This window comes from Erinaceus europaeus, chromosome 10 (genome assembly GCF_950295315.1).
Source record: "Erinaceus europaeus chromosome 10, mEriEur2.1, whole genome shotgun sequence".
Classification (NCBI taxonomy): domain Eukaryota; kingdom Metazoa; phylum Chordata; class Mammalia; order Eulipotyphla; family Erinaceidae; genus Erinaceus; species Erinaceus europaeus.
Window position 1 is genome coordinate 117,548,533 of NC_080171.1, and position 17,987 is coordinate 117,566,519.

General features: G+C 40.3%; 1 protein-coding gene across 9 annotated transcripts in view; it reads left to right on the forward strand.

Moving 5' to 3' along the window:
• The window catches only part of PIEZO2 (piezo type mechanosensitive ion channel component 2), a 414,090-nt gene extending 402,167 nt beyond the window's left edge, over nt 1–11,923 (forward strand). For all 9 annotated transcript variants that reach the window (XM_060200656.1, XM_060200658.1, XM_060200657.1 and 6 more), the window contains 4 exons: nt 1,635–1,763; nt 2,525–2,604; nt 9,014–9,197; nt 10,385–11,923. In XM_060200656.1, the coding sequence (XP_060056639.1) occupies nt 1,635–1,763; nt 2,525–2,604; nt 9,014–9,197; nt 10,385–10,637 (646 nt within the window). In that variant the 3' untranslated portion in view covers nt 10,638–11,923. The remainder of the gene's footprint in view (nt 1–1,634; nt 1,764–2,524; nt 2,605–9,013; nt 9,198–10,384) is intronic.
• The last annotated feature ends 6,064 nt before the right edge of the window (nt 11,924–17,987 follow it).

Sequence of the window (17,987 nt, forward strand, 5' to 3'; positions counted from 1 at the left end):
TAAGGATCCAGGTTCAAGCCACAGCTCTCCAACCTGCAGGGGAGACACTTCACAAGCGGTCAAGCAGGTCTACAGGTATCTATCTCTCTCCCTCTCTATATCCCCCTCCTCTCCCAATATCTCTCTGTCCTATGCAATAAAATGGACATAAAATCACCTCCAGAAGCAGTAGATTCATAGGGCTGGCACCAAGCCCCAGCGATAACCCAAAAAAAGAAGAAAAAAAAAACTTTTGGAACCCTAGATGGTCACTTTAATTTTCCAAACTTGGAAATACCCTAGTAGATATGTCTCCACACATGAGATGTAAGAAGATTGGCAGTTCCTCAAGGGGGTGAACTAAGGGAAGCTCCTTTTCCACATTATCTGACCCACAGCCAGAAGGCTACCACTACTTCACTTTTTTAGACAAAGCATTTCTTAGGAAAAGACCTTACATCCACAACACCCAACAGTTACTAAAGCTGTTTGGAGGGACAGGAACACAGTACGCTGCTTGATTAGGTCAGTGTCTACTATCACAGTCTTGTCTACAAAAGCTGAGTTGTCAAATGTCAAGTTCTTTGGGGTCCATGATGTCAGACGTGGTTATTATTAAAATCATGATAAGCACAAAAGGAAGCCTTCTAGAACTATCCAAGAACTGTTTCAACGTAGGATATTCCAATTCCTTAACTCCATCTTCTTAATTTTTTTCTCACTTCTTGTTAGTGATTTAAGTGTTTTAAAAATTGTAAGATTTCAGGGGCTGGGAGGTGGCACATCTGGTTAAGTGCACATAGTACCAAGAGCAAGGATCTGGGATCAAGCCCCTGGCTCCCCACCTGCAAGTCTGATGCTTCACAAGCAGCAGAGCAAGTCTGCAGGTGTCTGTCTCTCTCCTCTATCTCCCCTTCTCTTTCAATTTCTCTATGTCCTATCCAATAAAATGGAAATAATGGCCGCCAGGAGCAGTAAATTCAATAACCCAGGAGGCAAACACACATATAAAATTTCAGGGGAATATTTCCCCACCCACACATAGCATTAGCCAGCCCAACCTGTACCAAGTTGTCTCCCCCTTCACCCCTTCTAACCACCAGCATTCTCACAAAGCCAGACAGACAGTTTAGTTACCATTTTTCTGCAAGTTCATTTGTAAAAACTTCATCTCATTTTTAGTTTCTCCTTTTAAGGATTCTAATAAGAATCACATCAGATTCTGTATTACCAAAAATTTGCTTCCAAGACTTTAATCTGAAAAGTTATTGCAAAAAATAGCATTACAAATCAACTTCTGACTGAACATTCTTTTTTTACACGTGAGTTCTATCTATCACTACAGAGCTGAAATCCACCGGGTTCGTAAGAAGTGCCTGTACAGCTCATATGAAAGCATTAGGATGTTTTTATTTTAGTCAGCAGACCGTCCTTACTTGTCATCTGTTTTGAAGGTGTTTATGATTCCCTGGGTTTTACTAATTCTCTCAAGAAGCTGAAAAAAGTGAGGAAAACAGAAAACCTTGGGGTTAGTAGTTATGGACCCAGTGAAAAACTGGTGAAATGTGTAAGATCAAGAGTCAAGTGAGACTTAAAACCTCCCTTCTAAACTGCTGGGTAATCACTCACATTGATTCTCTTTCTTTTCTTTACAGAAACATGAGTCTGGGTGCAAAAGCAGAAATCGCAACAGACAAGCTTTCTTTTTCTCTTGCAAATATTACAAGAGAGAATATAGCTAAAATGATAGCTGGCAATGATACAGAAAGTTCAACAACACCAGTGTAAGTTGGTTTCCCCTGTTAAAGCAACCCTAACAAGTATATGTAGCTAGTACAAAGTTGGCATCTACAAACTCATGTATATAAGAGATGCACCTTCATTTGTTGATAATTCAATTAGCGAGTTACTTGCTAGTTAGTACTTTGTAATTTCCATTTGTGTATTTCATTTTGTTAGACTAAAGGAGTTCTCTTTTCTCCCCCTTGGCTCTCTTTCCACCAAGCTCTGGCAGTATTGATTTTTGTCTTCTAAAAAAAAAGGGAAGGAAGGGAGGAAGAAAGAAAGAAAGAAAGAAAGAAAGAAAGAAAGAAAGAAAGAAAGAAAGAAAACACCTTGCTTTCATCTTATCCTTTTCTCTAAAAGCCCGAGAAAGCTCCTGTGTGACCCCTCGCCTATTACTTTCCTGGTGGCCCAGCTAACTTAATGGAGAATGAGGGCAGACAAGGAGTATGAGGAAATTTGAGGGGAAATTATATCTGAGAATTTTATCCTGCCACTTAAATACCTCGTTTCAAACATCTCCAAGCTGTGATGTTTAGATGCTAATAGAGAATCAGTCATTAGGGAGAAATGCTGCATTTCCAAAAAGCTGAATGAAGGGCTTCACATGTCCATGAGCCATGCTCAGTTCTGGCCTCAGACTGCCCTGTTCTCCTTGTAATGTGCTGAATGTAAGGCCGGCCAGGAGGCTGTCTGCACATGTGTCATCTCTAGTACCCTGTGTTGATCACCAGTTAACCATCTTGCTTTCCTTAATGCACAGGACTATTGAGAAGATCTACCCCTATTACGTGAAAGCACCTAGTGATTCTAACTCCAAACCTATAAAGCAACTTTTATCTGGTAAGAATTAAAAGGAATTCTTTCAGAACTTTTAAAAATCTGACTTTCTGGAACCTGGTGATTGAAAAGAGAGTTAACATATGAAGCCAAACAATTTGTTGAGCAATCATGGATCCCAAGCTTGGAATAGTGGAGAGGAAGTGTTAGGGAGGTACTCACTGCAAACTCTAGTGTAGTCCTGCTTTCAGGTATATATTTTATAGTTTATGGATACGTGTGCACATAAGCTCTCTCTCACAGAAACTGGTGTATATCTAGGTTATGGGACTTTGTTAGAAAGTGAACTACCTGAGATGAAATTAGAGTGTACTATTAAAGGAAAGGTCTCACCCGAGTAATGAAGCTGAAGGGTTGTCATTCCACACGTGAAGTCTCTGGATACATTCTGAGGTAAAGCATGTTGAGGTAGCAATCGTTGCTTTGGTTAGGTTGTAATCGGCAGATGCAATGTTATTTGGTTTGGATTGGGAGATGCATACGGGAAAGTGGGCCCTATCCAAGGGTTCCAGGACTGGGGGAAGTAGGGGCTCTATAGTGAAGATGTGAGGTTCCTGCTGTCTTAGGGTTCAAAAAGACAATCAATAGTTAATATTATCATCACATTATTTGTTAATAGGGTTAACTTTGAAAAGTCCCTTTGTTATGGTTTGCTGGACAGTACCCAGTATCTTGTATATAGCTGTGCTATTGGAAGCTTCTAATCTACTTGGTCTAGGCTTTTGAGAGAGTCCGCATATCAAATACATAGCCTATATATTAAAAAGATTCAGTTTGTCTTTTGAGAAACTTTGAGACATACAATTGATTTCCCCCTCTCATATTAATTAGCTACTGATTTATATGTCTACATTTTGCTAGGAGTGTACATAAACACCATTCCCACCACCAAAGGACTATGACCCATCCCTCCCGCCCACTCCCACCCCCCACTGGCCCAGGAAGCTACATGCCTACCCCTCACCACTGGGTTTTTACTTTGGTGCCCTACTTACAATTTGATCAGGTCCTGCTTTTAGTTTCCCTTTCAGATCTTCTTAGTCAGCTTCTGTTGATGAGTGGGATCATCCCATACTCATCTTTATCTTTCTGACTTAGTTCACTTAACATAATTCCTTCTAGCTCTGTCCAAGATGGGTCAGAGAAGGTGGGTTCATTGTTCTTGATAGCTGCATAGTATTCCATTGTGTATATATACCACAGCTTTCTCAGCCACTCATCTGGTGTTGGGCACCTGGGTTGCTTCCAGGTTTTAGCTATTATGAATTGTGCTGCTATGAACATAGGATCCAGATGCCACCAGGATGCTGGCTAGGCTTCCCTGGATTGAAGACCCCACCAATGTGTCCTGGAGCTCAGCTTCCCCAGAGTCACACCCTACTAGGGAAAGAGAGAGGCAGACTGGGGGTATGGACCGACCAGTCAACGCCCTTGTTCAGCGGGGAAGCAATTACAGAAGCCAGACCTTCTACCTTCTGCAACCCTCAACGACCCTGGGTCCATGCTCCCAGAGGGATAGAGAATGGGAAAGCTACCATGGGAGGGGGTGGGTTATGGGGATTGGGTGTTGGGAATTGTGTGGAGTTGTACCCCTCCTACCTTATGCTTTTGTTCACTAATCCTTTCTTAAATAAAAAATTAAAAAAAAAAAAAGGAAAAAAAAATCTGACTTTCATATGGTTTCTTCGGTTTCTCCTTTTTTTGCCTTTCTCAAGCAACTTTCTAGTCTTCTTTTTTTAAGTTGATTTGAATGATAATTGTGGGATAACATGGGTACAAGTCCATACAATTCCCACCACCAGAGATCTGTATCCCATCCCCTCCATTGGAAAGTTCCCTATTCTTTATCCCTATGGGAGTATGGACCCAGAATCATTATGGGGTGCAGAAGGTGGGACGTCTGGTTTCTGTAATTGTTTCTTTGCTAGACATGGGTGTTGGCCGGTCAATCCATACTCCAAGCCTGTTTCTTTCTCTTTCCCTAGTGGGGTAGGGGTCTGGGGAGGTGGGATTCCAAGATACATTGGTGAGGTCGTCTGCCCAGGGATGTCAGGTTGGCATCATGGTAGCAACTGCAACTTGGTGGCAGAGTAATGGAGCTTAAGGATTGACATCCCAGGCCTGGTGTCTCTGGACACAGTCTGAAGTGAAACATGTCAAGGAAGCACTGGTTGCACTGACTTGGTTGAGATCAGCAGATGCAGTATCGAATGGTCTGGATCAATAGAAGCATGAAGGAAATGAACCAAGCCTCAGAGGTTCCAGGACTGGCAGAAATATGGGTTTTATAGAGAATAAGAAAGGTTCTATGCTGTCTTAGAGTTGAAGAAGGCAATAGATAGTTATTATTATAACCAAGTTATTTGCAAATTTGGTTTACTTTGAAAATTCCATGGTTAGGATTTACTGTGCCATATAAGACCTTACCATGATTTATGTCATTTAATGCTATTTACAAATAACTGTATCTTATATACTGACAAGACCAGTTGCTTCTGGTCTCCCTTGTCTAGGAGTATAGGTGATCTAATATTTTTTTAAAGTTATTATTAGACATGCATTAACAATTTAAGCCCAATGTTAAAATTCAATCAGTTTACTTATTTAAACCTTAATTGTTTAGATTGAGGGAATATAAACTAGGAACTGAAGCCTATGCATTAAAAAGCTCAAGACATTCAATCTGTTTTCTCCTCTCATATTGATTAATGATTTATAAGATCAACATCATTCCCACCACCAAAGATCTGTGTCCCTACCCCCACCCCTCCATAGTGGACCCTTACCATCCCCACCCCTCCCCTGAGTTTTTTTACTTTGGTGCAATACTCCAAACGGTCAGATTCTGCTTTGAGTTTCCCTTCCTGTTCTTTCTCAACTTCTGTTTATGAGTGGGATCATCCCATACTTGTCTTTCTCTTTCTGACTTATCTCACGTAACATAATTCCTTATAGCTCCATCCAAGATGGGTCAGAGAAGATGGGTTCATTATTCTTAATAGTATTCCACTGAATATACACCACAACCTTCTCAGCCATTCATCTGTTGTTGGACACCTGGGTTGTTTCCAGGTTTTGGATGGGTGTATTTGACTCCTTCCAATATATCCCTAAGAGAAGGATTATTAGGTCATAGGAAAGCCCATTTCTAGCCTTGTGAAGTTTCTCCACACTGCTCTCCACAATGGTTGGACCAATTTACATTCCCACCAGCCATGCAGGAGGGTTCCTTTGTCCCCACAACCTCTCCAGCATTTGTTACTGCAGTTGTTTCTGATGTATGACATTCCCACAGGGGTGAGGTGATATCTCATTGTTGTATTAATTTGCATTTCTCTGACAATCAGTGACTTGGAGCCATTTTTCATGTCTGTTAGCCTTTTGGATCTCTTCTTTAGTGAATATTTTGTTGATATACTTTCTCCACTTTTGAATTTGCTTTTTTGTTGCTGAGTTTGGTGAGCTCTTTATATACTTTGGTTATTAGCCTCTTGTCTGATATATGGCATGTAAAGATCTTCACCCATTCTGTAGGAGTCTTTTTGTTTGTGTGACCATTTCTTTTGTTATACAGAAGCTTTCTAGTCTCTCTGTGTGTGTGTGTGTGTGTGTGTGTGTGTCTGTATGTGTGTGTCTGTGTGTGTGTGTTTGTATCTGTGTGTGTGTCTGTGTCTGTATGTGTGTGAGACACAACTTTCAAGAAAAATAAGAATTATGGCTGCCTTCACTGGCCAAAATGAAGCACTTATTCATCCAATACCAGTATTCTTCCTTCTCTTTTCACTGACAGTTTGATTGACTTAAATGCACACTCAGTAACTCAGAAAATGTTATGGTATTAAGTAGTAAGGCACCCCAAATAAAGGCAGTAATCTCATAGCAGCAAATGCACTTGATTCAGCACAAAACTGTTACAATATCAATAATAGTGCTCTAGAAACTATATTTCCAAATATAATAGCAATGGTAGGAAAGTGGTTTTTATTATTTTTATATTTATTTATTTCCTTTTGTTGCTCTTGTTTCATTGTTGTAGTTATTATTATTGTCATTGTTGTTGGATAGGACAGAGAGAAATTGAAAGGAAGGGAAGACAGAGAGGAGGAAAGAAAGACACATCTGCAGACCTGCTTCACCGCCTGTGAAGGGACTCCCCTGTAGTTGGGGAGCCGGGGGCTCGAACCGGGATCCTTATGCTGGTCCTTGTACTTCACACCATCTGCGCTTAACCCACTGCACTGCCGCCGGACTCCTGAGAATGACTTTTTAATTATATATCAAGCATTGTTTGATTTAATCAGTGATGTGGTCCAGAGCAGAGGTATGCATCTGGCAAATGCAGAAAGATAATAAGGTTATCTTATGCATGCTCACCTAGTCCCAACATAAGTCACTGGCTGACTCTAGATGGTGTGCCAATAGCAACTAGACTTGTCTCGCAAGATAAGTGGAGAACTTTGGTGTTTCCCTTTCTGTCAGAAATATTTCTAGAAATTCTTGCTCTGAGTACAGATTGCTCAACCAGCAGTCCTTGCTCTGAATGAGCTGTCCCTCAGTTAACTCTTCCCAGCTGCCCTATCTCCACAAATGATCTCCCTTACAAGGGCCTGTGCAAGGATCCAGATTCAATCTCCCCCACTGCACCCCACCTGCAGGAGGGGAACCGTCACAAGCAAAGAAGCAGGTCTGCAGGTGTCTTTATCTCCCACTCCTCTCTTAATTTCTCTCTGTCCTATCCAAACCAAAAAGTATTCATGATAATAATAATGGCCACGTGGAGCAGCAGATTCATAGTGCTGGCACTAAGTCCCAGCGATCACCCCAGAGGCAAAATAAAAACAAGTTCCTAAGAGGGTTTCCACATGACCATAAATTGTACCTATGTTCACCGCCTTTCTACATTGACTTAAGCAGCCATGTCATTCCTAATAGAACCTAACATCATGGATTCCTCTTAGAAGACCATCAGCATTGGTGATGCTGATGCATGCAAATAAAAACAATGAGATCCTACATTCACCTCTGTGAATGTCACGCACTAGAAAAGACAAACACCAATTGTTGGAGAGGTTTTTTTGGCGGGAGAAGGGGAATGTAAGTTGGTCCAACACCTGCGGAAAACAATCTAGAGATTCATTAGAACTCTGAAATGGACCTGCCATGACCCAGCGATCCCCTCTCCTACACAGGGAAAACAGAAATACCTATAGGAAAGACCTCTCTCTGCACACCAGTGTTCAGAGCAGGACGGTTTGTAGTAGTCCAAACATGGGAGCAAGTCGATGCACCATGACAAATGAATGCTAAGGAAGCTGTGGTACATATTACACACAGCTGTTGACAACTCTAAGGTCATGCGCTGGGCGGCAGCGCAGCAGGTTAAGCACACATGGTGCAAAGGTCAAAGACTGGCATAAGGATCCCAGTTCAAGCCCCCGGCTCCCCACCAGCAGGGGGTGGGTCACTTCACAAGCAGTGAAGCAGATCTTCAGGTATCTATCTTTCTCGCTCCCTCTCTGTCTTCCCCTCCTCTCTCGATTTCACTCTGTCCTATCCAATAACAATGACAACAGTAATAATAACAGCGATAAACAAGGAAAACAAAAGGGAAAAAATAGCTTCCAGCAGCAGTGGATTCATAGTTTAGGCACCGAGCCCCAGTGATAACACTAGAGACAAAAAAAAAAAAAGTACCAAAAAAAATTTTAATAAAAAAAAAAAAAAACCCGCTAAGGTCATCACCTTTGCAGTATCAAGGTCAGAGCTCTATGATGTCATGTTGAGTGAGACAAGACAAAGAAAAAGGCTGATATTAAATGATCTCTTACAGGTGGAACTTATGAACAAAAAGCAGTAAGGGAAAAACAGAAGGTGAAACTTGAACCACCTGGTGCATATTGCACCATAGCAAAGGACTCTGGGAAAGGAGAGACAGGGGCAGGATGAAGGGGCATTGGGATTGTGTCTATACCGTTAACCCCCAATAAGATCAAATAAAAAGAATTTGCAAAATATATATATATATATACATATATATACATATATAGGTGATATAAGTGAATCAGCCAATTTAATTTTTTAAATGGCAATTCAATTCATTGTTTCAAATGTCTTTCTGGATGTTTGGAGTATAAAAAGAGGTATCAGATAATGAGTGTCCCTGTGATTTGACCGCAAGTTCATCATATGTAGTGATCATGACTGATCCCTGTGGTGAAAAAGGGAAAACTCCACGTATGTTTTGAGACCCACTTTTTATTTTCTGTGTGCTAACATCTCCATGTGTCCTTCTCATTGTGGAACCACGTTCTACTTATAGTAGCCAAGTTTCGCCATCTGATACCTATTGATGTGCAATGAATTCTAAAAAAAGAAAAAGTTTTTCTGACTTCATTTCATTTTTCTCTTCCAGAAAGTAATTTCAGGAATATCACCATCATTTTGTCTAGAGATAATACACCTAATTCTAATAGTGAATGGTGGGTTCTCAATTTGACTGGAAACAGACTGTATAATCAGCATGCGCAGGCCCTGGAATTGATAATCTTCAATGACAAAGTCAGTCCCCCCAGTCTGGGATTCTTGGCTGGCTATGGGTAAGTCAATAGTGTCTACTTCTGTGTCATGCAAGGTTGAGGGTGGGAGCACTTAATCTCAGAATTTTTAAATTTTCAGCTGCAATATTAAAATTCATAGATCTTCATTTTAAAAACAAAGCCAAAGAGCAGGGGAGATAGCATAATGGTTCTGCAAAGAGACTGTCATGCCTCAGGCTCCTATGTCCCAGGTTCAATTCCTCACGCCACCATAAGCCAGAGCTGAGCAGTGCTCTGGTGTTTCTTTCTCTCTGTGTGTGTGTGTCTGAACCTCTCTCAAAATTAAAATAAAATATTTTTTAAAATTAAAAAGAAAAAGCCAGTGGCCCAGGAGATGGCGCAATGAATAAAGTGTTTGTTGGATTATCAACCATAAATTCCCAGGTTCAATCCCCAACATCGCATTTGCCAAAGTATAACTACCCCATTCTTTGTCATAAATAAATAAATACTATTAAAAAATAAGAAACCATAAGCTCAAGGAAGTCTAAATTTACCTTGTGTGAGTCACAACACTAGCAGGACTAGAAGCTGTGTCCTAGTTTCTTACATATACTTTCTGGCTATGCCATGACCAGAAACTTAGAAATTGGCATTAAGTTATCTCTTTTCTTCTTAAAATGTCTCCTGACCTTAACATATATTGGGTAGATTAGAAACCACAGTTTGGAATATGTGCACTGATACCCATTTCACCAATATTCTGATGCAGAAATTCGAGGACAATCTGGAGGTTTTTTCATTTCTCAGAATGAGTCTCTTAAGAAATCAGCCTTCTCAGAATTTTATTATGAAAATTAGTCCCTGAGACTATCAATTGAAAAAGAGCAAGGTATAGAAAAACATATATAGTAATTTGCATCTCTACTAAATACGTTGTGTGGTTTGTGCATATAATGTGTAAATATATATAAATTTCATATAGGCAGCAATTAACACTATTTTCAATACTGAGATTTCAAAGAACTTTTATTTTTTCAAGTCTTATAGTTCTGTAACATGTAGATTTCTTTTACAGAGAATGTGAATTTAATTTTAAATTAGAAAAAAAATAAATGTTCTCAAAAAAAAGAACCTTCTATAACTATGAAGTTTGAGGAAAAAATACTAATTATTTTTTTAGTTTAATATCCTATTAACCATAATAATGGCTCTATACAATTTCTTCTTTTTTTTTTCTTTTTCAGTATCATGGGATTATACGCTTCAGTTGTCCTTGTGATTGGGAAATTTGTCCGTGAATTCTTCAGTGGAATTTCTCACTCTATCATGTTTGAAGAGCTTCCCAATGTGGATCGGATTTTGAAACTGTGCACAGATATTTTTTTAGTCCGAGAGACAGGAGAACTGGAATTAGAAGAAGACCTCTATGCCAAATTAATATTCCTGTACCGTTCACCAGAAACCATGATCAAATGGACTAGAGAAAAAACAAATTGACACCCTAGGACACAGAACTTACATCTGTGAGTTTTCAAACAGAAAAAGAACCAAAAAGCACAATATTCTCCTATGAGCTGAGCATTTCTCATTTGATGGAAATAGTTTCTCTTTGGACAGGTGGCCAAGAGGAGTCGACTTCCTTTTGTAATCAAAGCTACCTGACCAGCTAAGGCGCTGTTGAAAAAGTTCTTTGTAATTCCATTTCTCTGAATCAGGGCTACTTGCTTTATGTTTCTGTCAACAGCGTCTTGCATTCAGATTGACTGTGTGAAGGAGTCCTGTATGGGTGTTCTCCCTCAGAGAAACAGAAGAGTAGGAGAATTGAAAAAAATGACGCCATGTTTTCCTGTCGGAGAATGCACCCTCACTATAAAGAGAGGCTGTCATACAAACACAGAGCACAGGTGGAGGGGGAAGCGGCCATGAAAACAGATGGTCCCTCCGCACACCCCAGCCCTGCAACAGTGATGGGAGACAGAGAACTCCTAAGGGGAAAAGAGAGTCAATGGTCCATGAGGAAGCCCATGGAAAGATAAGCCTCATTCTAAGCAAAAAGATACCCTTAGTAACACTCTTACTGCCTTATCTTATCTGAAGACTAAGAATTTTTTTTTCCATTGAACACCAGTGACTTCTCAGGAAAACAAACAAAAAATACAATATGTGGACATCTGTTTTGTCAAGGCCCAGCAAACTACTCACTTAAATGGTAGAGGCTGTTCTAGCTCAGTTATTGTTCCCTGTGAAACAAAGATTGGTACAAAGACAAAACAAAACAAAACAAAAACAAACAAAATGGCACCCAGCTGGATGTGAAATAGATTGACTCTTTCCAGCCCTGGTCATTCTTCTACCTTTACTCATTGTCCCTCCCTCCTTCGACATGCTTTTCCCGTTCCCATGATTTAAGGCAATGATTTTTCCAGTATGTGACATTTCCCTTCCTGTCTTTTCAGGTATGTCAAAGAGTTTACATATTCCAATTCACATTTTTACATCCAAGACGGGTTTTTTTAAGTTCATAATTATGAAAGAAATACACATATTGAGCTTGGGGAAATCAAAATGGCCTTTTTCTTAAATTATTGTTGGTAATACGACTTCTTCATTAAATAACAATGTAGCATGAAAAATTAATGATTGAAATGTAGTTTTCATTCCATAGTGAAATAGTTTCTGAGAAGAATCATTCAATGGTCTGGGATATTAAAAAAAAAAAAAAAAAGATCCTATGTAGTTTGAATTCAGGACTGATTTAAAATAAAGCACATCTTGCAAAGTCATTTTGAGTACTTTTTATTCTGCCTTTTTGCATGAAGGAGGAAAAGTGATGTTTTCAGGTCAAGGAATTAAATATCAGATAAGAGTCCTATCCTGTTCATTTTATTAGGGATGTTTCTCAGGCTGATACGCTATATAAATAATATAAGCAGATAATAATTGGTGACAATTGAGCTTCCAGAAAGGTGGTTACTATTTGACTATAAAGCTCCAAAAACTGTTCAAATGATGCTCAGAGTCTCTTGAAGAATTAGTGTATATTTGTTCTCCAACTGTGAAAGCTAGCATACTTCCACCCTGCTGAAATAAAGGCTTTAATCATTGCAACAATAAACTCAATCCACTGGGGGACACTTTGGACCACATCCTCATTCCTGACAACAGAAAGAATCCTTGTGCATGTTTCTGGCTGTAAATTCTTTCTTTTAAAAATATCAATAGGGAATTTCCAGAGAGCATGTTATAACCCATTTAGGAACAAAGGAAAACTCTGCTAAGAAGTAAGTGTAAAGGTTAAGAACACCGGAACTATAATACTCCTCTCGAAAATGATTTTCAAGGGACTTAAAGAGAGCTCACCCAGTAGAGTCTCACCTAGAAGCCCCATGGGTGGCACCCACGGAGCTCCATGGAGGGTAGGGCAGCACTGCGGTGTCTCTCTTATCTCTAGCATTCTTCCTCTCCATTGTAAGCCCTGCACCACATTGGAAGGAAAGAACGGAAGAGTAAAATAGGGAGAAGAAAAGATAAGTAAAACAGTGTCCAGGTGGTCCAGGCAGTGGCACAATGGGTAAAGCGTTGGACTCTCAAGCAAGATGCTCTGAGTGTTCAGTTCCCAGCAGCACATGTGCCAGAGTGAGGTCTGGTTCTTTTTCTGTCTTCTACCCTCTTTCTCATTAATAAAATAAATAAATTCTTGAAAGAAAGAGAGAGAAAGGAAGGAAGAAAGGAAACAGAGTCCAGGATTCAAGAGAAGAAAACTTTCTAGTGCAAAAAGGGCTGCGGAGATAGGGAGAAATGCAAAAAAAAAAAAAAAAAAGATGGAGGAGGGAAAGCTTTCTTCCCTGGCTCGGGGCATGTGCTACAGTTCATACAGAATAAAATCCGCATCTTAGTCCTGTTTGGCTCCTTCCCTGTTCTTCTCTTTTCTTTTTTTTTTTAATATTTATTTATTTATTTCCTTTTTGTTGCCCTTGTTTTTATTGTTGTACTTTTTATTGTTGTTATTGATGTCGTCATTGGTGGATAAGATGGAGAGAAATGGAGAGAGGAGGGAAAACAAAGAGGGGGAGAGAAAGACAGGCACCTGCAGACCTGCTTCACCGCCTGTGAAGTGACTCCCCTGCAGGTGGGGAGCCAGGGACTCGAACCAGGATCCTCACACCATGTGCATTTAACTGGCTGTACTACTGCACGATTTCCCTTTTCTTTTCTTTTAAATAGTTATTTGTGAGACTATAAGTTAGCAGGAGTGTATATTTCACCTTTCCCGTTATTATCTTTCCTATTATTATCTATGACTATTTTGTGGATGACTGTTTTTTCTAATCTTTACCATTGATGACACAGCCGTTTTGACTCTGTACTTCTGGAAGCATCATCCCCTGCCCCCAAAGTGTTCACAGCCATCTTTTCCACTGAGGTCTCCCTTCTGTCTATGCCCCGCCCCCACCCACCTTCAAATGAGACCTCTCTCCCCACTAATGATCATTCTACTCCATCACTATTCCAGTAACTCTACAAGGAATGTGGTCGTAAGTGGGAGTCTTAAGTCTGTTAGTTCTCAAAATCCACAAACTACCTAGTATACCCTTTTTAGTCCACGCCCCCCACCCTTCTTCCCCATCCATGGGTGAGGTATACAGATAGTTTCTGAAGAGTTCGGTGCTTCGTATGAGGCTCCTGTCCATCTCCACCTGAAGACTGTGTGTTTGTTACCATTGCAGACTCTGGAGGTTACCTTGCGTTTTCAGTCCAACAAGAACAGAATAAATTTAACTTTATAGGAAGAAGTTGCAGCCTTAAGTTCCATTGGCCTGATTAGTGATTTGGCTTGATGATGAACAGGTGTAGTCATTGTATGCAGAATTTATTCTCAGGGTCTTATTTTTTGGAGCAAAAGGATTTTTTGACAATAAAATAGATTTAATTAAGGTATTTTTAAGTCCCTCAATTTGACAGTTTAGAGTATTACACCAAAGTAAAAATCTCTGGGTGGAGGATGAGGGCAGACTTTTCAGCTTCACTATAGGGGTAGGGGGGAGGGACACAGACCTTTGTGGGCAAGAATGATGTTAATATACACTCCTATTAACTTATAGTCTTGTAAATCACTATTTAATCAATATGAGAGGGGGAAATAGATTGAATGTCTCAAAAATTTTGATGCATAAACACCAGTTCTGCAGCTGTCTCTCTGTCTCTCTCTCCCTTTCTGTCTCCCCCTCCTTTCTCAATTTCTCTCTGTCCTATCCAATAAAATGAAAACAGTGTCCACCAAGAGCACTGGATTTGTAGTGCCAGCATTGAGCTCCAGCGATAACCCTGGAGTCAAAAAAAAATTACCAATTAAGCAATTTTTCATCTGCTAGCTATTTTACACATTCATCTTTTGAGAATATCAGTACAGTCTCAATCACAGTAAGGTTCTTTTTTGGAAAAAAAAATTACATCCGTGTGTTTTGTTCCATCTTCACATATGAAGGCTTCCTGCAAAACAGAGGTGGACTAAGCTGTGGAAAGTCCTGGGGTCAGCTCTCTTGACTCGTGGTGCTTCTGGCTCACTAACACTCTCACACTGCACATCCTCGCTCCTGCCTGGCCAGAGCCTGGCCTCCAAGGCTGGCAGCACACAGCCACCACAGGGCAACCTAGCCTGCAATACTAATGATACATTAGGGAGCTGAACGGTGGGGTTCAGCTATGCACTATGCTGCTTCGTGGCACCCAGACTGATGCAATGTAGTGGAGAGTTAGTGAACTTTGCAGATGGGTGACTCTCACATTGCTTAACATTGACCTGGATCCTATGGGAGTTAATAGCCAGGAGCTCTTGTCCTGCATTGCACTTTTGAGACAAAAAAAAAAAAAAAAGGAAGGAAAGGAGCAATAAAATCAGCAAACAAAAGAAAAGATAAAAATCTTTACTGTCAATGACAAGTCCCTGGCTCCTCTAGCTACCTCCCAGGCTGCCCCATTGATAGTCTAAAAAATAAAGGCTTTTGGTAGATGGATTGAAATGTGACCCTTGCAGAAAAGACACCTTGTCTCTTCCATACTGGGGTCCAGCTGTAATGAATGGACTGCAGTGAGCCAGGCCAGTGCACGCACCAAACGGAACAACGTCAAAAGTTTCACAGAGAAGATCAGACAGGAAGCATCAGACTCAAGATGGTGGTATTGTGAGAATGAACAATGGGAAAGGGGAAGACACATTTCAGTGAAGTGAAGATCTACAAGCCGGGAAAGCTCGCCACTAATACTGCCCACTCCATTCTCCCTCACTACCTGGGGTTACTAGTCTCTGTTATGTCCTGGATGCTCCCAGTAGAGATGAAAAAGAGGCACCCTTTCATTCTGTAGCATGGCAAAACACAAAGCTGAAACAGTTCATTTCTAGTAAGAGTATTTGTAGCATGAAGATCTACCAAAACTGTTGGGGGGGGGGTAATGCATCTTTCAAAGTTGTTTTTATTTGTATTAATTACCTCCAGTTGCTGAGGCTCTCTACCAGCACTACCAATTCATCGCTCCTGGTGACTTTTTTTTTTTTTGATAGGAAAGATAGAAATTGAGAGGAGAGACAGAGAGGAGGAGAAAGAGAAAAAAAATAGACACCTACACACCTGCTTTGTTCATGTGAAACTTTTCCCCTTGTAGGTGGGGAGCAGGGGCTCCAACCAAGATCCTTGTGCTTAGTACCACGTGTGCTTAACCGGGTGCCCAGTCCCTCTCAGTTCTTTGAGACTGAAGTATCGGCTGTCCTGTTCTGAGAGCAGCAAGAGCCAAAGAAAGAGCCTAGACTGTGGTTCTGATCTGAACAGTCAGTAGTAAATTAGGAATAACAGTATCAAATGACTTTAAAAGGATACTATGAAATCCATTCAATGAAATCCTTCAAATAAAATGAAATCCTACACATCTTCTGCAAACAACTACTAGTGCCAAGTCCTGTCAGTTAGGAAGGACAGCCAGGCATAAGAGGTCACGCACCATCTCCATTTGGTTTTTTTCATCATTTTAGTTGAGCTAATAATGCAGAGCAAATTTGCCTAACAATAAATTGCAACTATGTCTCTTTCAAAATATATAAAAACAGTTGCAAGAAAATTGATAAAATGTATATGGTATATGATTGTTACAGCAAGATCACAATATACTTCTATAAGAGACAGATTTAAATGCTGAGAAAAGTGGTTAAAATTAGAAGCATACAAAAATACAGACCTGGTAAACAGTTAACATGTAAAGGTTCTACTAACATCAGATATTATAGACAACAAGAAATGATGAGTTGCCAAACACATAGATATCACATAATGATAAAAGGTTTAACATAGAATAGAAACAGTGTCTGGGAGTTGGGTGGTAGCGCAGCAGGTTAAGCGCAGGTGGCGCAAAGCACAAGGACCGGCTTAAGGATCCTGGTTACAGCCTCTGGCTCCCCACCTGCAGGCGGTGAAGCAGGTCTGCAGGTGTCTGTCTTTCTCTCCTCCTCTCTGTCTTCCCCTCCTCTCTCCATTTCTCTCTGTCTTATCCACAAACAACAATAATAACTACAACAGTAAAACAAGGGCAACAAAAGAGAATAAATAAATATTTTTTAAAAGAATAGAATCAGCATCCTATGTAAATGTTTCTATGTATGTGTACAATAACATATTTCCAAGATGACTGAATACCTGAAATGTGAAAGTTGACAAATTGAAAAGAAGTATTCAGTCAGGGCTGGGTGGTGCTGTACCTGGCTAAGTGTACATATTTCAACCACAAGGACCTAGGTTTGAGTCCTGAGTCTCCAGTCCCCACCTGCAGGGGGAAGCTCTGCTGGCGGTGAAGCAGGCCTGCAAGTGTCTGTCTCTCTCCCTCTCTATCTCCCCCACCCTCTCACTTTCTGGCTATCCATTCAATAAGTAAAGATAATAAAATAAATTTTTTAAAGAAGTAATAAGTCAACAATTTGTAAACATATTTTAGCTGGATGTTTAAATACTTCATCTCCATGTATGACAGAGAAAAAATAGAAAAATATCAGCAACAATATAGAAAATCTGAACAATTCTCCTATCCAATTTAACCTAATTGATATGCAGGGAACCCTCCAGCTACAACACAGTGCAGATACTTTCCAGTAGAACATTCAGCAAATACACTATGGATCAACCCACAAAACATGATTAAATACATTCAAAAGAAATAAAAGCAAATGGAATGTGTTTTGTGATCATAATAGATGAAATAGACCAATAGCTGAAATATATTTTAAATATGCAACAAATAACTGATCATTCAAAGAATAAATTATTTAAAAAATTTAGAACATATAAATGGGTAAAAATATGTGGAACAAGGGGCCAGGAAGTAGCGCAGCATGGTGCAAAGCACAAGGACCTGCGTGATGATCCCGGTCTGAGCCCCCAGCTCCCCACCTGCAGGGGAGTCGCTTCACAAGTGGTAAAGCAGATCTGCAGGTGTCTGTCTTTTTCTCCCCCTCTGTCTTCCCCTCCTCTCTCCATTTTTCTCTGTCCTATCCAACAGCAGCAATGGCAACAATAACAATAATAACAACAGTGGCAACAAAATGAGAAAAATGGCTTCCAGGAGCAGTGGATTTGTAATGTAAACACCAAGCTCCAGCAATAACCCTGGAGGCAAAAAAAAAAAAATGTGTGGAACAAAACTAAAGAAGTACTTAGAGGACAACTTTCACTGTCTCTATTAGAAAATAAGAAAGGAGAGGGGCACCTGGTTGAGAGCACATGTTACAGTGCCCAAGGACCCAGGTTTGAGGCCCCAGTCCCCACCTGTGCAGGAAAGTTTTGCGTGTGGTGAAGCAGTGCTGTAGGT